This window comes from Portunus trituberculatus, chromosome 29 (genome assembly GCF_017591435.1).
Source record: "Portunus trituberculatus isolate SZX2019 chromosome 29, ASM1759143v1, whole genome shotgun sequence".
Taxonomy (NCBI): domain Eukaryota; kingdom Metazoa; phylum Arthropoda; class Malacostraca; order Decapoda; family Portunidae; genus Portunus; species Portunus trituberculatus.
Window position 1 is genome coordinate 4971012 of NC_059283.1, and position 11412 is coordinate 4982423.

At 40.5% G+C, this 11412-nt stretch overlaps 1 protein-coding gene and 1 long non-coding RNA gene across 3 annotated transcripts in view; one reads left to right on the top strand and one right to left on the bottom strand.

The window, feature by feature from the left end:
* LOC123510637 overlaps positions 1-4790 on the bottom strand; it is a 153167-nt gene extending 148377 nt beyond the window's left edge. For both annotated transcript variants that reach the window (XR_006676562.1, XR_006676561.1), the window contains exon 1: positions 4374-4790. This is a non-coding gene — a long non-coding RNA (uncharacterized LOC123510637). The remainder of the gene's footprint in view (positions 1-4373) is intronic.
* Positions 1-10274, top strand: part of LOC123510636 (probable G-protein coupled receptor Mth-like 1) — an 18248-nt gene extending 7974 nt beyond the window's left edge. The window contains exons 4-10 of the mRNA XM_045265949.1: positions 377-480; positions 937-1171; positions 1665-1743; positions 6160-6341; positions 7008-7137; positions 8823-8933; positions 9122-10274. Coding sequence (XP_045121884.1) covers positions 377-480; positions 937-1171; positions 1665-1743; positions 6160-6341; positions 7008-7137; positions 8823-8933; positions 9122-9320 — 1040 coding nt within the window. The 3' untranslated portion in view covers positions 9321-10274. The remainder of the gene's footprint in view (positions 1-376; positions 481-936; positions 1172-1664; positions 1744-6159; positions 6342-7007; positions 7138-8822; positions 8934-9121) is intronic.
* Positions 10275-11412: the final 1138 nt, after the last annotated feature.

An 11412-nucleotide genomic window follows, 5' to 3' on the forward strand; every position in this document is an offset into this window, starting at 1 on the left:
TGTGTGTGTGTGTGTGTGTGTGTGTGTGTGTATTGGCTTTCTCTTTTCTTATTTCTCTCTCTCTCTCTCTCTCTCTCTCTCTCTCTCTCTCTCTCTCTCTCTCTCTCTCTCTCTCTCTCTCCACTCACTTTACACACCCGAGTCTTTCCTCTCACCACAAGCAGCTCACTCACACCACACACTCACTCGCAACACACCACTCACCCTGCAACACTGTCATTACACCTGCAACACCCAAACTTTCCTGCAACACCACGGAACACACAACACAAAGAAAAGTGTGCGTGAGTGCGTGCGTGAGTGAATGAGAGTGAAAATGTTAGACTTATTACTTGTAGCTATTATTTAGGTACTGATTAAGCTTTTACTTCTACAGGAAAGCTTAAGCTGGAGGCCACAGGTGATGTGCTTGGTTCAGGGCAGTTTTGTATGCTGGCAACTGAGGAAGTGATGCACGCCCTTGTTTGCTTCGATGAGTCAGTAAGTTCCTTTGTTCTTTTTATTATTATTGATCTATTGACTTATTTCTTTATTTATTTTTTGTCATCTCTAGTATCGTCAATTTCCTTAGGTGCAGAGAAAATAGTATAAGAAATTATGAAGATGGTGTATGCAACTCAACTCAACCTATCCTAACTTAACCCAACCTAACCCAACACAACCCTACCTAACCTAACCAAACCTAACCCAATCCAACCTTATCCAATTTAACACAACTTAAACCAACCTTACCCAATCTAACCTAACCTAACCCAACCCAACCTGACCCAACCTTACCTAATTAAACCTAACTTAACGTAACCCAACCCAACCTAACCTAACCTAACCCAACCTTACCCAACTCAACCTAACCTAGTCTAACCTAACCTAAACTAACCTTACCCAACCCAACCCAACCACACCAAAATTAACCAAACCCTTCTCCCCCACTGACAGCATAACTCCAATTTCGAGCAAGTCATTTTCAAAGAGGTGTACCCGGTGGGCTTAATCATCTCAGCAATATTCCTGGGAGCTACTCTCTTCGTGTACTGCCTGGTGGTGGAGCTGCGGGACCTCCTCGGGTGCTGTCTCATGTGCAGCGTCCTAGCCTTGGGTGTTGCACAGATATTCACAGTGATAACGCAGAAAGCTAGCCAGCACTTATCGCCTACCGCGTGTGTGACTGTAGGTGAGTTAGAGAGAGAGAGAGAGAGAGAGAGAGAGAGAGAGAGAGAGAGAGAGAGAGAGAGAGAGAGAGAGAGAGAGAGAGAGAGAGAGAGAGAGAGACTAAAGAAAATTGACAGGTTGATTATAAACAAGAAAATGAGAGAGAGAGAGAGAGAGAGAGAGAGAGAGAGAGAGAGAGAGAGAGAGAGAGAGAGAGAGAGAGAGAGAGAGAATATTCGCAACAGTATATAGTTAATGTGTTTTCATCCACAATATAACCTTCTCTAACTTGATGAAAATGTATGTATGTATGTATGTATGTATGTATGTATGTATGTATGTATGTATGTATGTATAACGCCTACCTAAGAATACCGTCACAAGAAAATAGAACATGCAAAAAAAAAAAAAAAAAAAAAGCAAACAAACAATATAAATGAGCAAAAAAACACACACACACACACACACACACACACACACACACACACACACACTCATATTTATTCTTCCAACAGGTATTATGATGCACTTCTGGTACCTGTCTGCCTTCCTGTGGCTTAACGTTATCTGTTTCAACGTCTTCCTAACTGTCTGGTAAGTAGTAGTAGTAGTAGTAGTAGTAGTAGTAGTAGTAGTAGTAGTAGTAGTAGTAGTAGTAGTAGTAGTAGTAGTAGTAGTAGTAGTAGCAGAAGCAGTAGCAGTAGCAGTAGTAGTAGTAGATTTACTTTAGGGTGTCAAGAGGAGGAGGAGGAGGAGGAGGAGGAGGAGGAGGAGGAGGAGGAGGAGGAGGAGGAGGAGGAGGAGGAGGAGGAGGAGAAAAAGACACAAAACAAAAACGCGAAGTGAAGAAAGTCAGTTTACAAATCTAGACGCAATGTTCCCGGAACCCACTGCAAGGTGGCACTACACGACGAAAGCTTTGATGGAACACAACAGAATAGTTTAGTACAGATTTGCCTGGTAATGATGCGGGACGTCTAATTATCTATGATGCAGTCACTCTGTCGAGGTTGTACCGCATGGAATACCTTGGAATGGCCTCAAAATTGAAGGAAACCATGAGAAATATACGGACCAGCATTGATTTCGTCAAAAAAGTGGCATTTAATCGAAAAGGCATAAGAGCCGTGACGTCACAAGTGATCTTGATCTTGATGTTACAGGCCAAAACATGTGGATATTTGAGTTATTTTTGACGTATTTGTACATCATAAATAATGTTTGATGATGAATGGGCGAAGTATTAGTGACATGGGCATCTAAAATAGTGAAAGAAATGTTATATAATGTATATGCGAATACTGCGATGATAAATGTGGATATGGCACGTAGCCCCCGTGTTTATCGCCGTTTGTGCTAACGGTTTGAGTCTGGTGTGACGTAGCGAGGTATCAGAGACTTTTCAGAGTACGATACAACAAGAGGTGGTGAGTTGCTGGGGACGAGGGAGTGTATGAGTGTCAGGAAGGAGACCTGTTTGGCGGGTGGCGCGGAAACGGATCACCTAATAGTATCGCAGCCACACCTGCGCCGCTCATGCATCTAGAATCGAGAGCAAGGCTGGAAACCGGATCGGGGAAACTCCACTACACTACACCGGGGAGAGTGAAAAAAAAAAAGTTGGCGTTAATTTTTGTTATGTGGCGCTTTTGAGTTTTGTTTTATTGTTATTATTATTATTATTATTATTATTATTATTATTATTATTTATTATTATTATTATTATTATTATGTAAAGATTGGAATGCAAAGCATTCCAATCTTTTACATTGGTAAACTGCCGCTTCCCCCTGGACAATACATGTACATACTCGTACATGGAATACTCTTTCAAACCTTGCTGTTGTGAATGGCAACTAAACCTTTGTCCGCCAACAAACAATACCATCCAAAAAGTACAGCCTAATTTCAAACTGCAAAAAATTTCCCCCTGCAGTTATTCAGTACTGTCATTATTGAGGAAAAGCAGTTAGCCATTCCTTATATTACTCAAGTATCAGGTTCATAACTCACTATGCGTCACGACCGCTACACATGTACATGTACGTCCCTTTATTTAGACGCAAAGCATGGCATCAATCCCTAGTTCCGAAAAACTCTAGTTAAGTGTGGCATCAACACATCCCGTTTTCTATGCCAAGGCGACAAGACGGATCAAATCACAATAAAAAACGTAATGATATTCCCACACTCAAGATTTGCTTTCCTTTGCTCTTGACACTCTCTCTCTCTCTCTCTCTCTCTCTCTCTCTCTCTCTCTCTCTCTCTCTCTGATGTACAAGTTCAACCTAGCGAGAGAGAGAGAGAGAGAGAGAGAGAGAGAGAGAGAGAGAGAGAGAGAGAGAGAGAAGAGAGAACATGAAGGAAAAGAGAAAAAGATACGATATGAGAAGGTTAGAAATGGAAGAAAAAGGAATGAAAGAGAAAGAATGAAAGGAAGGAAGGAAGGAAGGAAGGGAGAGAAAGAGAAAAGTAAAAAACAGGAAAATGAGGTAACAAGTTATTTAAGTGTCTACCAGTCTCTCTCTCTCTCTCTCTCTCTCTCTCTCTCTCTCTCTCTCTCTTTTGGTTCTTTGGAGGAGGAAGGGGGGGGGAGGTGGTATGTAATCGGATCATATTTGTAATCGGTTCTTCTCCTGATTGGAAAAATGGAAAGCAGTTCTCTCTCTCTCTCTCTCTCTCTCTCTCTCTCTCTCTCTCTCTCTCTCTCGTTGTACTATTGCCTTTACTATTTCCTTTGTCATTTAATACTCCTCTTCCTACTCTTCTTCCTCCTTCTCCTCCTCCTCCTCCTCCTCCTTATATCAGTCATGTTCTTTTGCCTCATCTCCACTTCTTCCTTCCAGCGAACTCTTTTCATCATCTCCTCCTCCTCCTCCTCCTCAAGGCTCCTTCCCTCCTTACTGTCTTGAGGACGAGTACTGAGGACCTCTCTAACATGTCGAGGAGGAGGAGGAGGAGGAGGAGGAGGAAGCAAATTGCGGCAGCTATGTAGTATGTAGATAGATGTATCTTAATAATCTCTCTCTCTCTCTCTCTCTCTCTCTCTCTTAAAACTATTATAACAAAATCAACAGTAACAACAAAAACAACATCAACAACAAGATTAACGATCCTTGAATACAAAACACGTGAATAGATCAGTTACATAAAATGATGTCTAGCACCTTAATTGAATGGCCTACTTAGGCAAGCTACTCTCAAGATATTGCCTTGGTACTCACGGTGATGTTCATTGTACTAAAGGTCCCGTGAGAGGCTTCTTGAGGCCGATGATTGATGATAAAGTGCACACACCAAGCCTACCCGTTTCTATTCACCATCGGTGCGTGTGAGACTCAGTGTGACAGTGCGTGTTAGGTCAAACTGAGCATTCATAAATGTCTTAATTTTTCGATCACTGTTTTTTTTTTTGTGGGTTTAGAAATTAAGATACGTTTCTTTTATATATTATTATGAATATCGATAAATTATGATGAATATGATTAATTCGTTCTAGTATTTCTTATAAGCTTTGCTGATAAGAATAGGCTATGGCATAGCAGTGGCTGTGGATGTTATTACTTTTTTTTCTATTTACGAACAATAATGGCATGCGTATCAAAGTTATGATAAAGAATGTATTTCTTTTCCTCTATTTGTTCCTCATACATAACTTTATATTAGTTTATTATTATTATTATTATTATTATTATTATTATTATTATTATTATTATTATTATTATTATTATTATTATTATCATTATTATTATTATCATTTTTATCATTTCCCATGTTTCTCTTATATATGAACGCTACATTTCTGCCTTCATCTCTCAATGAATACCTGAAAAAGCGTTTTATTCATAATTCTTACTTACCATAATACGGAAATGATGGAGAAAAAAAAACATGATGAGTAACTACATTGCAAGAGAAATCATTAAAATCTCCCAGCCTTATCACACAGTTTGGCGCCAAATTTAACCGCATTTAACAGACCGTAGTGGAAGTTATTGGAATTTTAAAGTTTCCTCATGTTAATTGGGAATTCTACATCACTTCCTCATGTTAATTGGGAATTCTACATCACCTATGAAAAAGAATACGCACAATAGAACTTGACTAATGATCACTGTAGCTTATACAAATAAATTTAAAGAAGGAATAAAGCTTTTCAAAATGAAGACGCGATGATCTAATGATTTTTACGATAATCTAACAGGAAACCCGCGTTTTCAATGGTAAAAACACTCTAAAAAACCGGACTAAGCATCTATGAGACCTTTGAAAATAGTTGTAATGAGAGAATAAAGCGTTTGAAGACAAGGACACAGATTGAAAATGGAAGAGGATAGGTTATGCGAGGCAGGCTCCCACACGAACACCCAGCCTAGCACCATTCATCTTGTGCCTCGTAATGGGCCAGCCGCTTATCCCAGACGTGAAATACGAGACTGTGATGGGAAACAAATTAGTAGTCGGCGAAACAGTAGCACGGAAATTGAAGCGTTATGTCTTGGAAGGAGAATAAATAAATCATGAGTGAAAAAAAAAAAAATTAAAGTCATAGAAAAAATATAACCAGGAAAAAATAACATCTATCATAGTTATTTGATATAGTCCATTAACTCAGCAGGGCTTGAATATGATAACGTGGCGAGAAACAAATATAAGAATAAGTTTTTAAAAAGTCACTAAAGCAAAGATGTAAGTGATAGGTAGGTAAGGAAATTACTGAAGTGTACAGGAGAAAATAAGAATCATTATTACGGGAGAGAACTGAACACTGAAACAAATGAAGAAAATAGATAGATAAATAAAGTAATAGATATAAGCGTAGATGGATAGTTTAGAAAAGAAATAATAAATGCATAAATCAATGAATAAGAAGTATAAATTATCTTAACGCTATCGCATATAAGGCTGAAAAATTACCTACGAGACTGATGAAAAGGAATGAAAAGGGATGAATGAAACTTTCTGAAAACCTGACACAAAGATCAAACCTCAATATTCTTGGTGTTTCAGCCGTAAGAACTACCTGCAGAAGGGCCACAGCACCAACAGATGGTTCCTGGTGTACTCCTGCTACGCGTGGGGCCTCTCCCTCCTGGTGTGTCTCCTCGCCGTGGCCAGGGACTTCTCCACAGGCCTGCAGAACTCCTTCCTCCCCAAACCTAACTTCGGGCAAGGCAGATGCTGGTTTTCAGGTGAGCTCTCGTCCTTCGCTTTTCCTAGTTCGTCTTAACCCCTTCAGTACCATGACGCGTTTCCGCATTAACTCTGCTTACTACTTGGTGATTTCATACAGCTTCAGATTCTCATGTGAGCGATTAAGATAGTGAAGACTGTGGTTTTTAATCTTCTGACCTCCATAGACCTTTCCTAATATGAATAAAATGGTCTAATCTAATCGTTAAAAATCTCAAGGTAAAAATGTGTCCCAGTATTGAAGATGCTAAGGATGATATGTGCGTTTTTTGTTGTATGTGTTTGCGTGGAATGTGTGTAATTTACCTCTGTCGTCTGCTGGTCACCCAGCCAGTCTTTCCTATTAAGGAGCGAGCTCAGAGCTCATAGACCGATCTTCGGGTAGGACTGAGACCACAACACACTCCACAAACCGGGAAAGCGAGGCCACAACCCCTCGAGTTACATCCCGTACCTATTTACTGCTAGGTGAACAGGGGCTACACATTAAGAGGCTTGCCCATTTGCCTCGCCGCTCACGGGACTCGAACTCTGGCCTCTTGATTGTAAGTCGAGCGTGCTAACCACTACACTACGCGGTGCGTGTGATGTAGTTCGTTAAGTGTGTGTGTGTGTGTGTGTGTGTGTGTGTGTGTGTTTTCTTTACTATTCTTATTTTCTTTTAGGTGACGACGCGCTGATCATCTTCTTCTATGGACCCACGTCAGTAGTGCTCGGGATCAATGTTATTCTGTTCTGCATCTCCGCATACAAGCTGTGTTCTCTTAGTAAAAGCTCGGAGGCAAGATCTTTCCAGTAAGTGCTCTCTCTCTCTCTCTCTCTCTCTCTCTCTCTCTCTCTCTCTCTAAGTAAACCGATGATCATTTGTTTGGCGAGTTGCTCCTTTTCCTTCTTGTTCTTCTTGTTCTTCTTCTTGTTCTTCTTCTTGTTCTTGATCTTCTTGTTCTTGTTCTTGTTCTTGTTCTTGTTCTTGTTCTTCTTCTTCTTCTTTTGTTCTTGATCTTATTCCTGTTCTTGATCTTCTTATTCTTGTTCTTCTTGTTCTTCTTGTTCTTGTTCTTCTTCTTCTTCTTATTTTTTGTTCTTGATCTTGTTCCTGTTCTTGATCTTCTTATTCTTCTTATTCTTGTTCTTCTTGTTCTTGTTCTTGTTCTTCTTGTTCTTGTTTTTCGTGCGCCTTGTGTAGCACTGATGACGAAGCAGCTGCAGGGAAAAGAAAAATATAATAATGATGGATGAACAAGTAAACTGAATGAATGAATAAGTAAAAGTGAATAGATAAACAGATAAACTTTGTAAAAAAAAAAAAAAAAAAAATAGATAAAATAACTAAACACGTCTAAGAAGTAAGGAATGGATAAATAAGTAAATAAACAAGCAAACTGTAACATGAAGTACTACTATAAAAGACAAAAAAAAAAATGTATGCAATTGTTTAGGAAGATTGTGTACTCTCTCTCTCTCTCTCTCTCTCTCTCTCTCTCTCTCTCTCTCTCTCTCTCTTAATATCCATCCTCTCCATTTTTTTTTTTACTTTTTTTCATTTCCTCATAATTACTTCTGAACCAAATTTGAAGTACTCTACCGTCTGTCTAGTAATTAGGTTATTCATTTGATGTATTTCAGTGACAGTTGATAGAATTCTTTAAAAGTTATATTAAATTCATATCAGTCTTTTTTTTTTTTTTTTTTTTTTTTGCTCTTTTCTATTGAAGAGAAAAGGAAAGTAGCAGTAGAGAGAGAGAGAGAGAGAGAGAGAGAGAGTGTGTGTGTGTGTGTGTGTGTGTGTGCCATACATGGTAGTCCTCAGACATATGATCCCTCCCAGCTGACATAAACACTCCTCTCTTCCACCTCCTCCTCCTCCTCCTCTTCCTCCTCCTTCTCATCTTCCTCATCTTGTCCTTCCTAATGTATATTATCTTCTGCTTCTTTTTCATCTCCATTACACTCCTCAGATTCACATTTTCGTCTGTCCTTTTACTATTTGAGAGTATAGAAAACGAGTAGCAAGTCTTCTGCATTACAGTCCTGAGGCCTTTTCTACTCTCTCTCTCTCTCTCTCTCTCTCTCTCTCTCTCTCTCTCTCTCTCTCTATGGTCTTCCTTTCCTTCCCTAAACCCTCACCACTTTCCACTACACTGTGTACTGTAACCGTCTCTCTCTCTCTCTCTCTCTCTCTCTCTCTCTCTCTCTCTCTCTCTCTCTCTACCACCTGATGAGAAGAGAAAACAAGTTAATGAGAGAAAATATTTTTGTTTTTCCATCTATAAATCTCTCTCTCTCTCTCTCTCTCTCTCTCTCTCTCTCTCTCTCTCTCTCTCTCTCTCCAAATTCTAGTTTCATACTGCTGCAATACACACTAAGTTTTTTCCTTTTTAGATTTCTTCTTAGTTTTTCGTTCATCTTGAGTTTGAATAGTCCAAGAAAACACGAAGTGAAGACTATTAACTCAAGACATCCGCTTTACTTCCCCACAGGTTCACATTGTACCTGAAGCTGTTTGTTCTAATGGGCATCACCTGGATTTTCGAAGTGATCTCTTTCTTCGTGCAGCGAAAGACTTCCAGTTCAATCGGCAACTACGTGTGGTAAGCATTTATAGGTAGCATATTTCGAATAGTATTGAAATAACTAAAGGCTAGGTCACCACGCATTCAGATTCCCTTACTGTTGGGAATGTGTTGCGCAGAGCTATCTAACCTAATGGATGTATCGACACTTCATTGGCGGTCGGGAAATGCGTTCTCTAACACGAGTTGTTGTTTGTGTTCCTCAGGCTGGTGTTCGACTTCATTAACATCCTGCAGGGCCTAATCATCTTCCTGGTGTTCGTGTGTCGCCCCGCCGTGCTGGTGCGCGTATGTGAGGTGCTCTGCGGCGTCAGCTTCGCCAAGAGGTGGTTCTCAGCCCATTACCACAATGCGGAGGCAGACGCGACCAACAACGAAACCACAGTAAAGCATTCCGTCATCTGAACATCAAAGACGGCCGCCGAGCTACTCCTGAAGCTCCGCAAGTCTGGGATGAACGGCCAAGCCTCCTCCACCTCTGTGTGATAGGTAGGCGGTCTCGCACTCACGCCGCACAGGAACACTGGTGATAGTGATGTTTTGGACTCTGAAGACTGCGTGGTGTGGTGAAAAATGGTACAACGTGGTGGCGTGGCACCAACATACTTGGTGAAACCTTGCAGGAAGGGAGGAGTGTGTTGTCACCCCGGGCACTCCCTTCTGCCACAAAGGCACCGGGATGGGCGTGGCAATGTTTTCCTTTGGTGGTGAGTGCCGATGTTGTGTTCAGAAGCCACTCAGTCAGTCATCTTTCTATCTCCCGGAGGACATTTTCTTTTGTGAGGAATGTTTATCAGCGCCACGAAAAATCTTCACGTGCACATACATACACTCTTAACTCTGTATGTGTGTGTGTGTGTGTGTGTGTGTGTGTGTGTGTGTGTAACCTAACCTCTTTCCTGCATAGACATAATAATCAGTTCGTATTGTCTCTCATCCTTCAACTTAACATGTTCTTTGTTATCACCGTGTGTGTGTGTGTGTGTGTGTGTGTGTGTGTGTGTGTGTGTGTGTGTGTGCACACACACACACACACACACACACACACACACACACACACACACACACACACTTAACTTAAGCTCACATCACAAATAAAATTCCATGACCTAATATTTATTCTCCTGTTGGAACCTTTATTATCCTTTATTAATCCTCATAAGAAGTCAAATAACCATCTCCATGACATATGAAAATAGCTTCTATGAAAACCTTGATACACAGAGACCTTCCAGTGTGTTGTCTCAAGTACTTTTCACGCACACTAGTGTGTGATATATTTGTTTTCAAGTTGTTTACATGATAGCAATGACATTTTAGCAGTGATTAGACAGTAATAAAAATGAAAAATAGTGTGTGTGTGTGTGTGTGTGTGTAATTCACCTCGGTCGCCTGCTGGTCATCCAGCCAGTCTTCCCCATTACGGAGCGAGCTCAGAGCTCATAGACCGATCTTCGGGTAGGACTGAGACCACAGCACACTCCACACACCGGGAAAGCGAGGCCACAACCCCTCGAGTTACATCCCATGCCTATTTACTGCTAGGTGAACAGGGGCCACACTTTAAGAGGCTTGCCCATTTGCCTCGCCGCTTACCAGGACTCGAACCCGGCCCTCTCGATTGTGAGTCGAGCGTGCTAACCACTACACTACGCGGTGTGTGTGTGTGTGTGTGTGTGTGTTATTTTTCACCATATACAAGAACACAATAGCTTCTAGAAAGACTCCCACATGCTATACTTCTACTACTATTACTAATACTATTTCTACTTCTTCTACTACTACCACTACTACTACTGGTACTACTACTACTACTACTACTACTACTACTATTACTACTACTACTACTACTACTACTACTACTACTACTACTACTACTACTACTACTACTACTACTACTACTACTACTACTACTATTACTACTACCACTTCAACTACTGCATAGCAATATACTAATTTTTTGCTTTCGATAGCAGGTATTCTCCTCCTCTTCCTCCACCTGTTGGATATAAGGGCATGAAGGGAAAATGTGTTGTGTGTTGTTTATAATGTTTACCTGCGTTATTACTACATTAATTACATGTATTTAGATAGTTTGTTCGCTGAATTCTTCGTTTATAACAGTGAAGGAGGTTAGAGGCGTGCATGTCACAGCTTTGATACACACACACACACACACACACACACACACACACACACACACACACACACACTGTACGTGGCTTCTCTCTAACAAGAGATAATGAGAGCCACGCATTATTTCCAGCGATGACAAGCTACGGACGATACATGCCTGCAGGAAATTTGTAACTCGGAAAAAATAAAGCAATGATTTCTTGGTAAAGAACTGTGTGTGTGTGTGTGTGTGTGTGTGTGTGTGTGATGGATAGACAGAATTCATTGTAGCATGTCGCCAACACACAACATTCATGAACATCACCATATAAGCACTATAAAAAAAGAAAGTTTCTAAGAGTGTTGTTTTTTTCAATATGAT